Below are 21,314 nucleotides of genomic sequence, written 5' to 3'. Positions count from 1 at the left end.
CCCATCTACTCATTGGTTATTTATGAGCATATACCCACATGGGTGATTGAAAGATGAACAAGTTTTGACATTAAGAAAGCTTACGCTACTATATGGAGGGAAGGGTTGTTGGTCAAGTTGAGTACATTAGGCATTGGGGGATGTCTGTATAACTGTATCATGGACTTCCTGTTCGATCAGGTGAGACGGGGTGTGGAGATATATAGATAGATAATTGCTTTAATTTGTTTTTAAGGATATATACAGATGTTTGAAAGAATCCGGTGGGGGCAGGGGTGTATATCCCAGATTCCAATGTTAGAGTAGGTAAGAGGTGGAAGCAGATGTGTGTGATGAGTGTTTACTGGAGGAAACGGTGGAGCATGTGTTGATATTTTGTGAACTGCATGATGTAGATAGGGAGAGATTGTGTGAAAGAGTTCGACAGACCGGATGGGGTTGGGGTTTGGGTGGTGTAGTGGGGGGAGGAAATGAGAGGGAAGTGGTGTCTAGGGCTCTATTTCCCTTTCTTAGAGGAACAGGACTAATGAAGAGAATTTAATGTAGGTAGGCAGTGACTGGCATCACACTCCAGTACAATAGATGACGGTGTATTTCCCTTAAAAGGTGGATGGATCCCCCAACCAAATCTCAAATAAGAAGAAGATGAATGAGGTCCACACTTTAGTCCAGTTGGTGGCTGTAATGCACTTTAAAGTTGGTTGCCAACCTCCATATAAAATCAACAGAAGAAGAACGAACGAGGCGAGAATAATCAAAGAACTATCTAGGTTTCCCCTTTTATCTATGGATGAATTGTCGGAGTAGAGAACACAAGGTCAAAATAGGTCAAAATCCTTCAAAGATCCAGCAAAAAAAAAGACCTTATCCATTTCAGGTAAAATAACCCAATGTTTATCTCCCAGGACAAATTAGCTAACAGCAGCATGCTAGCTAAACGTCCATGAAAGTTATGTTCATATGTGTTTTGACCTCCCCAAATTAATATAGTTCCCAGTTGGTTTTGCTATTTTCACCTGGGTGTCATGAATGTGACACCCATGAGACAGCCTATAGGGAGGAGGTCAGAGAACTGGCAATGTGGTGCCAGCACAACAACGTCTCCCTCAATGTGAGCAAGACAAAGGAGCTGATTGTGGACTACAGGAAAAGGCGGGCTGAACAGGGCCCCTATTAACATCAACAGGACTGCAGTGGAGCGGGTCGAGAGTTTTAAGTTTCTTGGTGTCCACATCACCAATGATCTATCATGGTCCAAACACACCAAGACAGTCGTGAAGAGGGCACAACAAAACATTTTCCCCCTCAGGAGACTGAAAAGATTTGGCATGGTGCCCCAGATCCTCAAAAAGTTCTACAGTTGCACCATCAAGAGCATCCTGACCGGTTGCATCACCACCTGGTATGGCAACTGCTCGGCATCTGACTGTAAGGCACAACAGACGGTTGTGCGTACGAACCAGTACATCACTGGGCCAAGCTTCCTGCCATCCAGGACCTATATAATAGGCCGTGTCAGAGGAAAGCAAATAAAATTGTCAGAGACTCCAGTCATCCAAGTTATAGACTGCTTTCTCTGCTCCCGCACGGCAAGCGGTACAAGAGCGCCAAGTCTAGGACCAAAAGGCTCCTAGACAGCTTCTACCCCCAAGCCATAAGACTGAAGAACAATTAATCAAATGGCCACCCGGACTATTTACATTGACCCCTCCAATTAGCTTTTACACTGCTGCTACTCACTGTTTATTATCTATGCATAGTCACTTCACCCCTACCTACAGGTACAAATGACCTCTAACCTGTACCCCTGCACACCGACTCGGTACCAGTACCCCCTGTATATAGCCTCGTTATTGTTATATTATTGTGTTACTTTTTATAATTTTTTTTACTTTAGTTAATTTGGTAAATATTTTCTTCTTGAACTGCAAAGTTGGTTAAGGGCTTGTATGTAAGTAAGCATTTCATGGTAAGGTTGTTGTATTCTGCACTTGTGACAAATAAAGTTTGATTTGATTTAAAGTATTTTTACTTAAGTACTTTACACTACTGCAACATGGAACTCTATTCAACATCAAGTAAGTCATGCAAGCAGTAAGTCAGATAAAAATAAACCTTATGGAACAGCGGAGACTGTGCAGCGACACACACATACACAGACGCACATTCACATACACACATACACATGGATTTTGTGTTTGAGAGTAGTGGCCTGAGCGCACATACTTATAGGAAAATTCCACCCCAAAATTATATTTTGGTATTCGTTTCATTAGTCTATTGTTGACATAGTCCCAGAATGTTTTGATTGTTAGCCATCAAGATATGTAACTTTCAAAATACAGAAATATGAAATGTAACGTTTTAATTGTTGGCAGCAGCTAATGGGGATTCATAATAAATACAACAGGCAATGGGTCCCAAAGGGCACGACTTTTGACCTGAGCCCTGGTCAGCTGGAAAGATGGCTTTTCATAAAGATGTCATGGTAAGTAATGGAATGCAAGTTTATGTCTGTGTGGGGTCAGTGACTTGAGGGGGAGAAAGAACCAGTGTAGGAAACAACAGACTAGTAGCAGTCCAAGAGCCTCAGGCACACCTGTTTGACCTAGCTGTGATACTGTAAGCCTTCTTATGTTACTTTTCTGAGTCAATTCAGATATCATTAAATGTCCTGTTTCTTATTTGTTTTATATTAAGAAACACCATTTATTTCAGTCTCTAGTTCAGTAAAATAAATCGCTTTGTTCCGGTCACAAGATAATCCAGATAAATGCGATAAACAGCGCCACACTTAGGCAGAAAACGGAGTGTTCTATGCTCAGCCAGGCCCATCGTTTCAATGAAACACAATTAAATTATATCTCTATTTTAGCAAATTTAGGTAGTTTTGTCGTGATCACAAGAAAATTCCATTAATTCCGGTAAAGAATCCCAAAAGTCAGACAGACAAATCTGATTGTTCTATCATAAAGTGAGAACAATTCGTTTCCCTGGCTCATATGGCTTCCACTTAGAAATACTATATGAGTAAATTAATAGATGACATTTACTGCTATAAAACTGTCTTCATTTTAATCGCGTAATTTACACAGACGCACCGCGGACTTTATTGGGAAAAGGCGTTCCATGGTCTGTTTTGTCAACGGGCTCAATGTATTGTAAGACTTGTGGTAACCAGATGATCCCAATAATTTAGGTAGCCTAGTAAGCGATGCCCGGGGACTCGTTGTTTCCCTGTTTACTAGTCAAAATATATTTTACTTATTAAATCAAAGACGAATTTAACTGCAACACACTGGTCTCAAATATATTAGCAAAACTAGGCTACACAGAACCATGGCGGACCCACTGTAAAATGAGAGGCTTTTCATCATATTAAAACGTGTACCAGTCCTTAGACTTAGATTTGTGTGCATTCGGTATTTGTTGTGGCATTTTTAGATAACACTTGTTAGATATTGCTGCACTGTCGGACATAGAAGCACAAGCATTTCGCTACATCCGCAATAACATCTGCTAAACACGTATATGTGACCAATACGATTTGATTTGACGTGCCTAGCTCTGCCCACTGGGGCGTGAGCTAGGCACGAATCGTATCGATTCCACCGGATCAAGTTATATCATCATCATACCGGTTTGGTCACCTTAATAACACAGAAGAACACTGCACTGCAAGAGCAAAAATATGTTATAACATCAGTAAGAATGCCCGATGATCAATCTTTTTTATTTAATTTATTAATATTACACCATATTTGACGACAGGCTAATTTCCATAGCATTATGAATTGGAATACTAGTAATTGAATAGGATCACTATGATATTTTCCATCTTCAGCCCCTGGCTGGCTGGTAACGTTTCAAAACAGTGATTACATTATAGCAAATGACCGGCAGTTACATTGTCAACACGTTAATTATACAATGTTCAAACAAACATAAAACAAGGTACCTGTACAAACAAGATACATACCTACATGCAGAAATCTATTAACTCCACGAAAAACGCAGAATATAATTTTTCGGTTGATTTGCTTTTGACCGGTCTGTCATACCGTAGCAAGAAACATGGCGGCTGCTGTGCTCGTTAGCCGTCCTGCGAGTGTCCTTCCCAGGTTTTCTAGTGAGTAACACCAAAACATGCCATTTTATATTATAGAAATGCACTGGTAGCTGCACTGTTGAGAGAAAGTGGGAACAATATGTTTATTATGAAAACATACTTGTTTTTAAGCGACATTGCAACCATATGTGACCCTGTTTGTGCTATGACCTAGCTAAGTTAGCTAGGTAACTAACAGGAGCCGGTTAGCTAGCTAACTCTTGCCGACGAATACGACTAACTAGGTAGCGATCTGGTTTCTAGCACCATGTCATATGTAAACCAGTAAAAAGCTAGGCTCCTGACAGTCCTGTATATCCATTTTGGCAGTCAAGACCAATTGATAAAGTTATTTGCGTCACTTTCACTGGATTAACACCACGGCCAAACAGTTAGCTAGTTATCTCCCAATTTCCCCATTTAGTTAGCCAACTAGCTAACGTTACCTAGCTAGTTCGTCTAGACAGACCGTGGTTGTCAATATGCATGTCAGGTTATGTCTGTTGTTTACTGTGGTACCTATTTAGTGGACCTTCGTTGTATCCCAGTGACCAATACTAAGGTTAGTAAAAAGTAGCTTTGGGACACAACATCGGGATTCTGTCTATTGGTTGGGCTCCCTGAGCTGTGTATCATATTCCTGTTGAGTTAGACAGCGGGCTGCCATTAAACCACGCATTTCACGCAAGACTTCCTACCACAAAATCTACCACTGTCTACATAGCAGGAATATGGTGCATTTTGTACAAAAGTTGGATTCAGACTTTTATTGGATAGCGAGGGTCACATTTCACTTTATATCTGGTAAATAGAGTTCCTAGAGATTATACATATGCCTTTGTTGACATTATTTTTTTTTGGGGGGGGGGGGGGGGGTGTAGCCGGCTATATTCTGGTAGGGTTGTTTTCTGTCGCCACCCGCCAGAAGGATTCACAACTCAGGGAGTCCAACAAATACAGACTCCTGATGTTGTGTCCCAAAAGTAGTTAAAATATCTGTTTGTGGCCTCCTGAGAAGCGCAGCAGTCTAAGGCACTACATCGCAGTGCTTGAGGCTACAAATCCTGGTTCAATCCCAGGCTGTGTGACAGCCCAGCATCGTCCAGGTTAGGGGAGGGTTTGGGCGGCCGGGATTTCCTTGTCTCATCGCGCTCAAGAGACTCCTTATGGCGGGCAAGTTGACTTCGGTCGCCAGCTGGACGGTGTTTCCTCTGACACATTGGTGCGGCTGGCTTCCGGGTTAAGCGAGCAGTGTGTCAAGAAGGCAGGGTCGTGTTTCAGAGAACGCATGTCTCTTGACCTTCGCCTCTTCCGAGTCCGTAAAGGAGTTGCAGCGATGGGACAAGACTAACTACCAATTGGATATGACACATTTTTTTAAATTAAGATCTGTTTGTGATCCCATGCAACATTGCTAACTAGGCCTATGTTTTTGGTTGGTTGACAATTTCTGATTTGGGCAATTTGACTACAGCATCCTCTGCACTGCTCCCCCTGCAGGTTCCTGCTCCCCTGTGGTGCTGTCAGCCATCCCTTTGACAGTACAGCAGAGGAAGGTCCACCATGCTGTCATCCCCAGAGGGAAAGGGGGGCGCTCCTCCTCCAGTGGGGTAGCAGCCACAGTCTTCGGAGCCACCGGCTTCCTGGGCAGATATGTTGTCAACCGCCTGGGTAAGTTTCACCATCATCTGTCCCAAAGGCTTCACATGATAACCTTTCAAATGTCATAGCAGCTCCTTGGTCTTCTTTTACTTATGTCTTATGTTTCTGTGATTGTGAGGGATGCCTTCATTTGTTTGGTAATGTGCTAATCCTTTTTGGATACACTGTAGTGACTGCATACAAGGGTTTCCTATGGAGCAGTTATGTGTTTGTTGACCTGTCTAGTGGTTTTGCAGGTCGTATGGGTTCTCAGATTGTGATTCCTCACCGGTGTGACCAGTATGACCTCATGTACCTCAGGCCCATGGGGGATCTCGGCCAGATCATCTTTATGGTGAGAGAAATGCTATTTATCAGGTGTGACGTCTCAAACCATTTCATTTTGAAATCCCTTCATCTCGTCATCTGTTAGCTAAGTGTTTTTTTTCTCATGCCTCATATGTTCCCCTTCATCTTACTTTATTTCAGGAGTGGGATGCCAGGAACAAGGATTCTATCAGAGAGGCGTTGGTGCACTCCAATGTGGTTATCAACTTGGTGGGACGAGAGTGGGAGACGAAGTATGGCCCAACTGACTAAACACAGAACATTATTTTAGAGAAATACATTGTTCCTAAAAAAGAACCCACTGGTGGTTAAAATTCACATAAATAGTTGCTCCATCACTCCATCAATATATGAATCTCCCTACTTTTAACTACACCAGTGAGGCTTGACTTACTCCTTAGTGAAGCAAAGGACCTCAACAGTGCTACACTTATTTTACAGATTTCTGGAAAATGTTTGATGTACTTGGCTGTACTCAGTGTTCTGTTCTTCCTCTTTCTGTGTATAAAGGAACTATCCCTTTGAGGACACCTATGTGAGCATCCCTCAGCAGATCGCCAAGGCCACCAGGGAAGCAGGCATCACAAAGCTGATCCACGTATCTCACCTCAACGCTGACATCCGCAGCCCCTCCAAATACCTTAGGAACAAGGTACTGGCCAATGCAGGGCATGGTTGAACTCTGTGTCATTTGAATATATTTCATTTTATGATTTAATTGCCTGATATGCGTAACAATTATGAATATTCAGATGGGTGAAAATCGGTAAAGCTTGACATTTGGTTTAATATGTCATGATGAAGTCATGTGTGATGTTACCTTGCAGGCAGTAGGTGAGATGGCTGTGAGAGAAGAATTCCCTGATGCCATCATCATGAAGCCCGCTGAGATGTTTGGAAGGGAAGACAGATTCTTCAACCATTTTGCCAGTGAGTTAGCAGAGCATAGAGTTAATTTCAGTGTATAAACTGTTCAAAAGTGAAATGATCTTTTATTTGTGACTTGTCAGAATGCTAAGCAGACAGTGTCAATATTTGTGGGATCATGTTAGCATAATTACACAGCCTTTGTTGACTGTATAAGACTGACAACTGTGGAGGGAGCTGTTTGTTGCATGGTTGAACACTTGAATTTGCAGTGTGGCCAAAATAAAGATTTGTTTAAGGTGATCTAACAGCTCCAATTGGTCTTCATGCAATGCTATTATCGTTTAAAACAGGATGAGTTCTCAGTCATTGTTTTGAATTTGTCCCCCCCATTGCACAGACATGCGTTGGTTTGGGAGTGCCGTGCCTCTCATCTCCATGGGAAAGAAGACCGTGAAGCAGCCTGTTCATGTGAGTGTGTATGTCCTCATTATGTCAGCCCTGTGTACTCAACCGACTCACTCTGCTTCTGCTCTTCTCAGGTGGTGGATGTGGCAAAGGCTATCATCAACGCCATCAAAGACCCTGATGCTAATGGCAAGACATATGCACTAGTTGGGTAAGGACTTTGATATGGGCATGACTTTTGTCTGTTTTGTTAGGGATGTGTCAATTGCATTAATCAGTTCAGGGAATGAAGTAACATTCAATCCGTTGACTAGAAACTGTTAATTATTAATGAATATAAGGTAAACCTAGTATAAGTCATAAACGATTGTTCATCTCATTAATGAGTTGCTCTTTGTGTGCCATTGGTTTGTATCTTGTGCTCATGGGACTTTTCTTGAATCTAAAATAAAATAGATTGTGCAATGGCAATTTCATTCTCACACATGCAGTACATTATTTTTAAAAGGTCAGTAGCAACCAACCTGTTTGCCAGCCATCTTGTTAGATTTCTTTTGTTTTTCCATCACACAGACCTAACCGTTATCTCCTTCATGATCTGGTGGAGTATGTATATGCTGTGGCACACAGGCCCTTTGTGCCCTACCCACTCCCACGCCCTCTCTATCAGTGAGTATGCACCTACTGCTGGTTCTGCATAGTAACCTCAATTAGTCTCAGAAGAAAATGTACTGTATAGGCTGTCTGATAAAGAGGTGTGTGCCAAGCTGTTGTTTAGTTGAGGTGGCAAGGAAGCTTGGTTGGTTTGTTTAAATGCAATCCTTTCAGATACTGTGATAAAAATGTCTTACCTTTGTCTCTGGTTTCAGTCTTGTTGCAAGTTTCTTTGCAATGAACCCATTCGAGCCTTGGACAACTCCTGACAAAGTAGATCGGGTAAGAAAAAGCAACATGAACAGCCTTGTAAAGCTTATTTTATTTTACACTGTCTTATGATGGATTTGTGTGATGACATGAATATGTTTGTTCTAGTTCCACACCACAGATATGAAGTATCCAGGGCTTCCTGGCTTGGAGGACCTGGGTATCGTCCCTGCCTCCGTAGAGCAGAAGGCCATTGAGGTCCTGCGTCGCCACCGCCGCTTCCGCTTCCTGGAGGCGGAGCTGGCCGATACCAAGCCGGCCAAGACAGTAAACTATTGAGTAGCTTGTCTATCAGCCCAGCACCATCACTATAGCCACAGGCTGATCCTCCTATACAACTGTGCTGTTTTCTTTTACAAATATTCTGTATATAAATAAATGAGTCTAAAACTATTTTGGTTTGACTGTTTAGTCTTTAATGGATTCCATGGATCCATGAAAATGACTTTCATTGTGTAGCAAAAAAACACTGTCACCCCACTTTAGCTGAGAGGTGTAGAAAAGTTCTCTACAAGCCAATATGTATCCCTTGTACAGTATATTGCATTGGGGGCTATGGAAAGAGTGGAGAACAAAGTGCTGCTGCATATGTAGGGAACTCCCCTTCCAAAACTAACTGTATTTGGTTAGTAGAGATCCTACTGAGTATTTCTCATCCCATTTAAGCTGAGACAGAAGAGTTCTATTCAAGTTAATATGTATCCCATGTACAGTCTTTTACAATGTAATCAAATAAACAAAATGGTCACATGCGCCAAATAGAACAGGTGTAGACTTAACCTTGAAATGCTTACTTATGAGCCCTTTCCAAAAAATGCAGTTAAAAAGTAAGAACATTTTGCTAAATAGAAAAGGAAATAGGACAAAACAAGGCTATATACAAGGAGTATGAGGTAATACGGTATGTACATGTCGATTAGGGGTAACAGTGACAAGGCAATCAGATTTTATAAACAGTAGCAGCAGCATGTGTGTGTGTGTGTGTGGGTAGAGTGCAGTGAGTGTGCATAGAGCCAGTTCCCCCAAAATATTGCATTGTGGGCAGAGTGGGAAAAAAGCAGCAGGCCCCTCAAACAAAACATATTTGCTCAGTAGGGACCCTACTGAGTATTTCAAGTACCTCATGGTAAACTATACCAGAGCACAAAGTCTAGCCCCCCCCCCCCCCCCTTTACTGCTGCTACTCTTATCTATGCATAGTCACTTTAATAACTCTACCTACATATTACGTCGACTAACCGGTGCCCCCGCACATTGACTCTTTGCCTGTGCCCCTTGTATATAGCCTCGCTATTGTTATTTTACTGCTGCTCTTTAATTATGTTACTTTTTTTGTTGGTATTCTTCTTAACTGCATTGTTGGTTAAGGGCTTGTAAGTAAGCATTTCGCTGTAAGGTCTACCTACACCTGTTGAATTTGGCGCACGTGACAAATAACATTTGATTTGATTCATTACCATACAAAGGAAACGTCATTCGTGTCGCTGGCAGAATACTAGTCTGACCCAGAAGACCCGAACGTATCCGGAAGAAAGGTATCCTAGCAACGAATATGTTGGCGGAGTTCTTTCGGCCCATCGTCCTTTGATTATAACTGCAGCGAGACAGTGCGGGAAAATATAGAATTTCTTTCGAACCGCATTGCTGCGGATAGTTTGGAGAGGAGGCGCAATGGAGAGACGCAACGTCAAGATAGGATGTTCAATGCTAAAGTTAGAACAATTAGGGTAAATTACTGCAACTTTGTAACCGTCTGACATCTGTCCATTCATGTTAGTTGTAAAGCCATTTTGTGACAATTTTCTCTTACTGACAGATAAAGTGGCTCTTGAATCCCAAGTGAATGAAAGAAAGAAGAAGAGGCAGAGTCACTAAAAGCATATGGTAAGTGCAATAAAATACAGTATGGGCAGACGTTTTTATATCTGGCAAAAACACAAAGGCCTAAGGTGTTTCAATTCAATGTGATGATTGATAGGCCTATAATAGAGCTCTATAAGCTTCTATTCATGAGATTCAATGGAATTATGTTTAGTAGCTAGTGTCATAGGCTGTGTCTGTGGAATGCATGCCCTCTAGCTGCAGAAGCGGTGTGTAACGACAAGGCCGCCTGTCTACTTAAACAACGCCAACTCAAGGAAGAGCGTCTGCTGCAGGGAGCCATAGAGGACTTCTGGCTGAACTTCCAGCCGCGGTGTAGCCGGCGTGAGTATGACTTAAACAACCCGGACAAAGTTATGAATCAGGACGGGATCCAGATGCTGCCGGGGCTTGTGGGTGAGGACCCAGACAGCCAGGGGAGGCTGAAGAAGCAGCAGGAGCAGCTCAGAGAGTGGTCCGTCCAGCAGCAACATGAGCTGGCCACAGCACGACACCAGCAGAGACTGGAAGGTAGGAAACAACTCAACACAAACTGGCCTGTCGGTAGACTCTCATACATGCACACTGCCTCATCTCAAACACTCTCTGCCTCACCATTGCAGAGCAACAGTATGACCAGGACAGAGTGGACCTGGACATCCAAGCTCTCCAGCTCCAGAAGATCGAGGAAGAAAGGAGGAGATCTGCAGCCCTGGCTACAAAAGATTTCAATCTGGCAAAGGTGAGTCATTATACTTTACCTGATGCTTAACCAGGTGTGGTTGTCAAAGTGGCAAAGGCGCGTTATTAGGATTGGTAGTAGTGTAGCCTTCTCTAACCAGGTTAGCAAATCATGTTTGCTTTCTTTAACACATTATCGGCCTCCAACACAATTAGATAAATCAAAGACTAGCTGGTCAGTTTATACAGTGTAAGCATGTGGCGGTCATTCCTGTTTTTTGTATGTAGTGGAATAGGACATCCCTCTGTCAAAATATGTTTACTGTGTGACATTGTTTGTAGGCAGCAGAGAATGAAGAGAAGCAGTGGAAATAGTGGCAGCATGGAGGAGGAGGACAACAGGACAGACATCCTAAATCAGCTTCAGGGGGAGCTGCTGAGTAAGAGCCAGGAGCAGGGCATCAGTGTGCTGGGTCTACCCCACCTCAGGGCTGACAGTTGCAAGGGCCTCACAAACGAGCAGCTGCAGCACGTCATCGACTGCCATCAGCAACGGATAGAGGAGAAGAGTGTACATCTGCCACATCTATCTGTCTGTCTCTTTTGCCTGTTTTGGGATGTCTGCGTTGAGCAGTCAAAGATATTTTCATTTGACAATTTAACACTTCTAGAGGAAATGGGGTGGATAGCATCAACCATGAATGCAGACCAGGTTTTGGATCAATTCCAGTTCAATTCAGGAATGAAAATGAAATTCCAATTCTTATTTTTTCTCATCGAGAAGCATCGAATGGAATGAAACTCTCTCTTCATGTTTGGTTGTGCAGGCTGAGCAGCAGAAGGAGGCGCTCCACCACGACCGGTTCTGTGTGACCTCAGCTCGCACCGCCCTACTACTGGAGAGACGGCAGGCCCGCATCAACAAGCAGCTCCGTCGCACCCTGAATAGCGCCAATGCACAGCTGTCTGAGGCCCACCGTGAACAGTAAGAAGCTTTCCACATGGATTAGGTTTAGACACATGGACACACTTGTACACCTTTTGCTCTGTTCGTTGTTTTCAGTTCATTAATGTACAGTATCATTCACATGCTTGATGTCAGTCATTTTATTTTGAATTGTGAATTAAATTGGGCAGGAGAAACTGTCACCAACAGGATTAGCACAGTTAATGGACGGAACAAATCATCAACAACAACGTGCTGACCTGCCCATCAAAAGATGACATACACTATCAAATGCCAAATGCATTTTTCTTCTCTTTCCAGGAAAAAGTACTTGGATAATGTGTACACTAACATCCCAGATGACAGTTACTTCTCCCAGTTCAACACCAGCAGTCGATAAAGGTTAACAGGGTCATGCACTATTGGAGAGATACATTTATTGTCTATGGAAATAATAAATGATTTGTATCACAGCAAAGAAAGTATAATGGTAATAATCTGATGTTTTCTTTCAATTTACTCAAAACGTTTTCACTACTTACCAAATACAATCAAAAATCTTCATAGAGAATTGTGTGTCCATGCTTAAGCCTACTGTTCTACATTAATGTCATAACGTGTATGTGCCTAATCAGAATGCTAACGTGTGTACCTTGTTAAAATAGGTATAATGAATGAAATGTAGCTAATTTCCAGACTAAATCTGAAAAAGAAAAAACATGACCATGTTCTCCATTAAATCCCATAACAAAATCATGTTTGCTTTCTTAAATACATTATCGGCCTCCAACACAATTAAATAAATCAAAGACTAGCTGGTCAGTTTATACAGTGTAAGCATTTTCACACAGTGCACCTTATGCCACTATTACCATATAGAGCCTCCCTGAATTCGCAATTAAAATGCAAATACAATCTTCCGCAACAGAAGAAAAAAAAATTGTCAAATGCCTTTGTATGAAAACAAACAGTGTCCTTTCATGACTATTTGACTAGTGAATTTCACTCCTGTCAACTCTTGTCAGGGGCCTCCATTTTGTGGGAACTGACAGCACTGTGGAGTGTTATACAAACCAAATCCACTGGAGGGCGATATGAGCTTGTTCTCTTTTTCTTCTCAAACGTAATTTGCCAAATTGTCTGAAGCTCCGTATTCATATGAAATAATGTTTCAATAACAACTGAATCCTTTCCCTTGTCCTAATTGTGTCCATTTGTCATTTGGGAACACCATGCCAAATATCCTTCCCTTCATATGGTAACACTTATGGGGCACAAGCAACAGGCTCAAGGTCTGAGGTGATGCCACTGTCACAGTCAGCGTCCAAATGACCACTCCTCTGCCCCAGGCCTCTCCCCAAGCAGGTCTCCATCGTGAGTTCTCTGAGACAAATGTTTCCTATTTTCTCTGCCACAAGGTCAAGGCTTTCTCCTTCAGCTGTGGAGACAGAGCTATACCTGGAACATAGACATAAACATTTAAAGTCAGAATTCTTACTCTATCATACCATGACATAAATGGTTGCAGGTGACTAAGCTAGTCCAGGATATTCCACCAATGTTGTACAATGCTTGGCCTCACCTGATGGAGTTCATAGCCAGTTCCTTGAGAGTTTCTATGTGAAAGTTTGGGAAACCCTGCGGCCCTTCCAACACCTTTAACACCACCCCTCTCTTCCTAGAGAACTCCTTGGCCACTGGGTGGCACAGCAAGGAAAAGCTGTGGCTGGTGGAAGACGGGGTTGAACAGTAGAGCATCCAGCAGGCTCCCATTCATATCAGTGCCGTATTCATCTGCGAATGACAGTGAGGTCAATCAATGCCATCAATGTAGACGATAGTAATAACTCATCTGTGCTGAACAAAATTCATTCTCAACACAAAATACTACAAGGGATCTATTGGCTTATACTGTAATTACATGAGTTTAGACTTAGTATGAACACTTCAGATGAAGAGTAAGGGTTCATGTGCTCACCAGTTTCTCCTGCATGGAAGTAGGGATGGTTGACTCTTCTCTCGCCTGGCAGAGACAAAGCCTCCTTGAAGTACCAGAGGGGTCTTCCACCTAATACCAGAAGAAAACACCAGACACATCAACAACACCCTGCACAACCTATACCCATTTAGTAATACATCTAGTAATGAAAGTAATTCATAAATGAAGTCCATATAAATATTTTTTTTTTTCCTAAAAGAGATTAGACAATTTTGAGGAGTCTTGTGACTAACGATGTACCTACATAGTCACCTGTGCCCAGTGAAGAGGACCCGAGCTCCCAGGAAGTCTGGGTGTTCTGGCACAAACTGGACCAGATTAAATGAAGAGTGCATGAAATAGGAAATATGTGGGTGAAATACAAAATCAATTGTGTATGTATTCCACCAGGGAGATGCTTGTGTGAGTAGACATAGTATGACCATGACATATAAATGACATAAAATACATTACTTGACCAAAAGTATGTGGACTGCTCGTCGAACATCTCATTCCAAAATCATGGGCATTAATATTGAGTTGGTCCCCCTTTGCTTCTATAACAGCCTCCACTCTTCTGGGAAGGCTTTCCACTAGATGTTGGAACATTGCTATGGGGACTTTCTTCCATTCAGGCGCAAAAAGTCTGGGTTTAAGAGTCTCTTTTCCAAGCTTAAAAGGACAAACATTCATGCTGTCAATCCAGCATGACTTCTCACCCTAAAATATGGTCCCTTTCATACCGTTGAAGTCGGAAGTTTACATACACCTTAGCCAAATACATTTAAACTCAGTTTTCCCTATTCCTGACATTTAATCCTAGTACAAATTCTGTCTTAGGTCAGTTAGTATCACCACTTTATTTTAAGAATGTGAAATGTCAGAATAATAGTAGAGATTGATTTATTTCAGCTTTTATTTCTTTCATCACATTCCCAGTGGGTCAGATGTTTACATACACTCAATTAGTATTTGGTAGCATTGCTTATAAATGGCTTAACTTGGGTCAAACATTTCGGGTAGCCTTCCACAAGCTTCCCACAATAAGTTGGGTGTATTTTGGCACATTCCTCCTGACAGAACTGGTGTAACTGAGTCAGGTTTGTAGGCCTCCTTGCTCGCACAAGCTTTTTCAGTTCTGCCCAAATTTTCTATAGGATTGAGGTCAGGGCTTTGTGATGGCCACTCCAATACCTTGACTTTGTTGTCCTTAAGCCATTTTGCCACAACTTTGGAAGTATGCTTGGGGTCATTGTCCATTTGGAAGACCCATTTGCGACCAAGCTTTAACTTCCTGACTGATGTCTTGAGATGTTACTTCAAAATATCCACATAATTTTCCCCATGATGCCATCTATTTTGTGACGCGCACCAGTCCCTCCTGCAGCAAAGCACCCCCACAACATGATGCTGCCACCCCTGTGCTTCACAGTTGGGATGGTGTCTTCAGCTTGCAAGCCTCCCCCTTTTTCCTCCAAACATAACAATGGTCATTATGGCCAAACAGTTTTTTTGTTTTTTTATTTCATCAGACCAGAGGACATTTCTGCAAAAAGTACAATCTTTGTCTCCATGTGCAGTTGCAAACTGTAGTCTGGATTTTTTTAATGGCGGTTTTTGAGCAGTGGCTTCTTCCTTACTGAGTGGACTTTCAGGTTGTCGATATAGGACTCGTTTTACTGTGGATATAGATACTTTTGTACCCGTTTCCTCCAGCATCTTCACAAGGTCCTTTGCTGTTGTTCTGGAATTGATTTGCACTTTTCACACCAAAGTACGTTCATCTCTAGGAGACAGAACACGTCTCTTTCCTGAGCGGTATGACGGCTGCGTGGTCCTATGGTGTTTATACTTGCTTTGTGTGATGTATTGTTGTCTCTACCTTCTTGCCCCTAGTGCTGTTGTCTGTGCCCAATAATGTTTGTACCATGTTTTGTGCTGCTGCCATGTTGTGTTGCTACCATGCTGTGTTGTTGTCTTAGGTCTCTCTTTATGTAGTGTTGTCTCTTTATTTAATTCATTTGTATTTTTAATCCCAGCCCCCGTCCCTGCTGCAGGCCTTTTGGTAGGCCGTCATTGTAAATAAGAATTTGTTCTTAACTGACTTGCCTAGTTAAATAAAAGGTTAAATAAAATACAAAATAGTTTGTGGGCACCGTTTGTCACTGCTATTAATGTATTGTTTAGTGTTGTGTTGTTTAGGCTTTGCTGGCAGGAATCAAACATTTTTTTTTTGTTGAGTTTACCCCACCAAGATGTACGTGCTAAAATCGCCACTGCTCCAGCAGCATACAAGAGGAGCACTGAGGTATTGGAAGAGAAGAGGAACCGGACTGACAGGTCCTATGAAAAGCACATGTAGCAGTGTGGCCAGTACGTCACATTCCTCACCAGCCACTCCACTCCCACAATGGAGAAGTCATGGACATGAAGGGCTTCCCCTAAAACAGATAAGAGGTCATCGTAACCTGTGTGGCTTACAATGAAGTACATTATATACAGGTAACTGCCAAAATAAAGGAAACACCAACATAGTGTCTTAATAGGGCATTGGGACACCACAAGCCAGAACAGCTTCAATGCACCTTGGCATAGATTTGACAAGTGTCTAGAAATCTATTGGAGGGATGCGACACCATTCTTCCACAAGGAAAACGCTGTCTCAGGCGTCGCTCCAGAATCTCCCATAAGTGTTCAATTGAGTTCAAATCTGGTGACATCGTTTTCATGCTCCTCAAACCATTCAGTGACCACTCGTGCCCTGTAGATGGGGTTATCTTACGGGGGCATAGCCATGCTAGCCAAAATAATGGCCTGGCCAGCATTTTTATACATGACCTGAAGGAATGTTAATTGCTTAATTCACTCAGGAATCACACTTGTGTGGAAGCACCTGCTTTCAATAAACTTTGATTCCTTCATTTACTCAAGTGTTTCCAATATTTTGTATTCCCTTATTGCTTACACCTGTCCTCTCAGATCCTCACAAATGCAAAGAGGAGGGGGTGGGGGTCCATTTGAGATCAGGTGTACCTTCGGGCATCCTCTGCGGTAGGCTGTAGATGGGGCTGCACTGGATGAGGGGTTTTGCCTTGAAGGCAGGAGGGAAGTCTAAGCTCTCCATCTCCTGCTCCTTTGTGCAGCTGTGCACTCAGTCACCGTAGTTCCCATGTAAACAGCAGCCTGCCCCCTGTCTGGGAGGCCTCCTGCTACACCAGAGACTCTGAGCCCAGGGTCAGGGCTGCACCAGCACAGCAAGACTGACACCACAGACACTTGGTGGCTCTCTGGCCAGCACAGCATGCTGAAGGTGTGGCCAATCAATGTCGGTCAACACTGAATAAAAAAGCTAAAAAGGAGAAAGAAAAATATGGTGAAGGAAATCTAGTGCAAAAACAAGATCAACAGAGCTTGTCCACTGGGCACACACTGGTTGAATCAATGTTGTTCTCACATAATATTAATGAAATTACATTGAACCAACATAGAATAGACATTAAATTGATGTCTGCGCCCAGTGGATGTTGTTTAGTGTAGGCTTACTGCTTTGCAGAACATTCATAACATCCACATCCTCATTATTCCTTTCTTATGCTTGCTTCCTCAGAACATTTAGTTCCTCTTGAAACAAACAAAAAGTCTCAACCAATAGCTTATTGAGGTCTAGTTCCCATTTCCCATCAAAGCTACCTAGAAATAGTATTTCATATTTAGAGGAGAGGATCTGCAGGACCTCAGAGGCTAAAGTTTGCATTTACATCTGAATTTGATACATACATACTCAATTAATTAATTAAATATAGTTTTGAGCGTAATTGTAGCCAATTTCAGGCATTGTCTGTCAGTAGTCTAGTGCGCCCTGGTGGTGGATGTGGACAAAGACAGCAGCACCATCACCAGCTGTTGGTTGTCAACAAACCGCTTTGTGATTCACAGACCTTGTGTTGTTAACTTGTGAATACGGTTGATGGCTTATACCGAATACTTTAAAGTTATGATCAAAGTGTTAAACAAAAATATACATTTTATAAATAGGTCATTCCACCAAGAGGGTGCGTTATGGACTTCGACATTTGTAAACTCAACAAAAAAAGAAACGTCCTCTCACTGTCAACTGCGATTATCTTCAGCAAACTTAACATGTGTAAATATTTGTATGAACAGAAGATTCAACAACAGACGAACTGAGCAAGTTCCACAGATGTGTGACGAACATAAATTGAATAATGTGTCCCTGAACAAAGGGGGGGGGGGGGGGGGGGCGTCACAATCAAAAGTAACAGTCAGTATCTGGTGTGGCCACCAGCTGCAGTAAGTACTGCAGTGCATCTCCTCCTCATGGGCTGCACCAGATTTTCCAGTTCCTGTTGTGAGATGTTACCCCACTCTTCCACCAAGCAAGGCACCTGCAAGTTTCTGGAAATTTCTGGGGAGAATGGCCCTAGCCCTCCGATCCAACAGGTCCCAGCCGTGCTCAATGGGATTCAGATCCGGGCTCTTCGCTGGCCATGGCAGAACACTGACATTCCTGTCTTGCAGGAAATCACGCACAGAATGAGCAGTAAGGCTGGTGGCATTGTCATGCTGGAGGGTCATGTCAGGATGAGCCTGCAGGAAGGGTACCACATGAGGGAGGAGGATGTCTTCCCTGTAACGCACAGCATTGAGATTGCCTGCAATGACAACGGGCTCAGTCCGATGATGCTGTGACACACCGCCCTAGACCATGACGGACCCTCCACCTCCAAATCGATCCCGCTCCAGAGTACAGGCCTCGGTGTAACGCTCATTCCTTTGACGATAAACCCAAATCCTACCATCCCCACTGGTGAGACAAAACCGCAACTCATCAGTGAAGAGCACTTTTTGACAATCCTGTCTGGTCCAACGACGGTGGGTTTGTACCCACAGGCGACGTTGTTGCCGGTGATGTCTGGTGGGGACCTGCCATACAACAGGCCTACAAGCCCTCAGTCCAGCCTCTCTCAGCCTATTGTGGACAGTCTGAGCACTGATGGAGGGATTGTACGTTCCCGGTGTAACTCGGGCAGTTGTTGTTGCCATCCTGTACCTGTCCCGCAGGTGTGATGTTCGGATGTACCGATCCTGTGCAGGTGTTGTTACATGTGGTCTGCCACTGCTGTCTGTCCTGTCTCCCTGTAGCGCTGTCTTAGGCGTCTCACAGTACAAACATTGCAATTTATTGCCCTGGCCACATCTGCAGTCCTCATGTCTCCTTGCAGCATGCCTAAGGCATGTTCACACAGATGAGCAGGGACCCTGTGCATCTTTCTTTTGGTGTTTTCAGAGTCAGTAGAAAGGCCTCTTTAGTGTCCTAAGTTTTCATAACTGTGATCTTAATTGCCTACTTAATTGCCTAATTGTCTGTAAGATGTTAGTGTCTTAACGACCGTTCCACAGGTGCATGCTCATTAATTGTTTATCGTTCATTGAACAAGCATGGGAAACAGTTTATAATGAAGATCTGAAGTTTGGATTTTTATTAATTATCTTTGAAAGACAAGGGTCCTGAAAAGGGCCATTTATTTTTTGCTTAGTTTATCTTGTCCCCATTACATTGTTAAATATACAGTTGAAGTTTACATACACCTAGGTTGGAGTCATTAAAACTTGTTTTTCAACCACTCCACACATTTCTTGTTAACAAACTATAGTTTGGCAAGTTGGTTAGGACATCTACTTTGTTCATGACAAGTAATTTTTCCAACAATTGTTTACAGACAGATTATTTCATTTATAGTTCAGTGTATCACAATTCCAGTGGGTCAGAAGTTACCATACACTAAGTTGACTGTGCCTTTAAACAGCTCGGAAAATTCCAGAAAATGGCTTTAGAAGGTTCTGATAGGTTATTTGACATAATTTGAGTTAATTGGAGGGGTACCTGTGGATGTATTTCAAGGCCTACCTTCAAACTCAGTGCCACTTTGCTTGACATCATGGAAAAATCCAAAGAAATCAGCCAAGACCTCAGAAAACAATTGTAGACCTCCACAAGTCTGGTTCATCCTTGGGAGCAATTTCCAAATGCCTGAAGGTACCACGTTCACCTGTATAAACAATAGTATGCAAGTATAAACACCATGGGACCACGCAGCCGTCATACCGCTCAGGAAGGAGACGCGTTCTGTTTCCTAGAGATGAATGTACTTTGGTGCGAAAAGTGCAAATCAATCCCAGAACAACAGCAAAGGACCTTGTGAAGATGCTGGGGGAAACAGGTACAAAAGTATCTATATCCACAGTAAAACGAGTCCTATAGCGACATAACCTGAAAGGCCGCTCAGCAAGGAAGAAGCCAATGCTCCAAAACCGCCATAAAAAAGCCAGACTACGGTTGCAACTGCACATGGGGACAAAGATCCTATTTTTGGAGAACTGTCCTCTGGTCTGATGAATCAAAAATAGAACTGTTTGGCCATAATGACAATCGCTTTGTTTGGAGGAAAAAGGGGATGCTTGCAAGCTGAAGAACACCATCCCAACCGTGAAGCACAGGGGTGGCAGCATGTTGTGGGGGTGCTTTGCTGCAGGAGGGACTGGTGCACTTCAAAATAGATGGCATCATGAGCCAGGAAAAGTATGTGAATATATTGAAGCAACATCTCAAGACATCAGTCAGGAAGTTAAAGCGTGGTCGCAAAGGGGTCTTCCAAATGGACAATGACCCCAATCATACTTCCAAAGTTGTGGCAAAATGGCTTAAGGACAAAAAGTCAAGGTATTGGAGTGGCCATCACAAAGCCCTGACCTCAATCCTATAGAAAATGTGGGCAGAACTGAAAAAGCGTGTGCGAGCAAGGAGGCCTACAAACCTGACTCAGTTACACCAGCTCTATCAGGAGGAATGGGCCAAAATTCACCCAACTTATTGTGGGAAGCTTGTGGAAGGCTATTAAAAATAATTTGACCCAAGTTAAACAATTTATAAGCAGTGCTACCAAATACACTCAATTAGGATGTAAACGTCTGACCCACTGGGAATGTGATGAAAGAAATAAAAGCTGAAATAAATCACTAATATTATTCTGACTTTTCACATTCTTAAAATAAAGTGGTGATCCTAACTGACCTAAGAAAGGGAATTTTTACTGGGATTAAATGGCAGGAATTATTAAAAACTGAGTTTAAATGCATTTGGCTAAGGTGTATGTAAACTTCCGACTTCAACTGTATGAAATACAATCTAGCCTATACTCTAACTTTGTAGGCCGCTTGTGCAGCACCAGAATGTTCTCTCCCTGCTTGATCATGGTTTGATCGGTGTGCATAATTAATATAATACAGTATAAGTACAGTACACAATCAAAATGATTAACCTACAGGAGCAAGTTTAATTTATTTAGCCAAGAGAGCATATAGCTAGCTACATCTGTGGGCTTTTATATGTTTTTCTATTGTGCGTAATGTGCAGTAGCCTACAGTATACCCTATAGGCCCACAGTATAAGGGCACCATCATTTACTTTTTTGGGCTTGGGCTCATTAAATGTATTTAAAGTTGCTCATCAGGCTCAGGTAGCATCAGCTTGA

The 21,314-nt window shown here is 42.6% G+C and overlaps 1 protein-coding gene and 1 pseudogene across 2 annotated transcripts; both read left to right on the top strand.

Moving 5' to 3' along the window:
• The first annotated feature begins 3,631 nt into the window (after positions 1–3,631).
• Positions 3,632–8,689, top strand: LOC110523440 (NADH dehydrogenase [ubiquinone] 1 alpha subcomplex subunit 9, mitochondrial). The gene is made up of 11 exons (XM_021602128.3): positions 3,632–4,129; positions 5,609–5,779; positions 6,007–6,104; positions 6,239–6,330; positions 6,608–6,749; positions 6,925–7,027; positions 7,365–7,435; positions 7,507–7,583; positions 7,946–8,041; positions 8,242–8,308; positions 8,405–8,689. The coding sequence occupies exons 1-11, from the start codon at positions 4,075–4,077 to the stop codon at positions 8,573–8,575; spliced, it is 1,143 nt and encodes a 380-aa protein (XP_021457803.1). The 5' UTR covers positions 3,632–4,074; the 3' UTR covers positions 8,576–8,689.
• Positions 8,690–8,851: 162 nt separating this feature from the next.
• Positions 8,852–12,265, top strand: LOC110523431 (RIB43A-like with coiled-coils protein 2; annotated as a pseudogene). The gene is made up of 8 exons (XR_016483289.1): positions 8,852–8,872; positions 9,841–10,033; positions 10,119–10,180; positions 10,376–10,687; positions 10,780–10,898; positions 11,180–11,408; positions 11,665–11,822; positions 12,105–12,265. The product of XR_016483289.1 is annotated as an RIB43A-like with coiled-coils protein 2 (transcript).
• Positions 12,266–21,314: the final 9,049 nt, after the last annotated feature.

Source organism: Oncorhynchus mykiss, chromosome 1, assembly GCF_057628025.1.
Source record: "Oncorhynchus mykiss isolate SJ-2025 chromosome 1, ASM5762802v1, whole genome shotgun sequence".
Taxonomy (NCBI): domain Eukaryota; kingdom Metazoa; phylum Chordata; class Actinopteri; order Salmoniformes; family Salmonidae; genus Oncorhynchus; species Oncorhynchus mykiss.
Note: the sequence above shows the minus strand (reverse complement) of the source record. Positions and strands in the feature narration are given on the sequence as shown.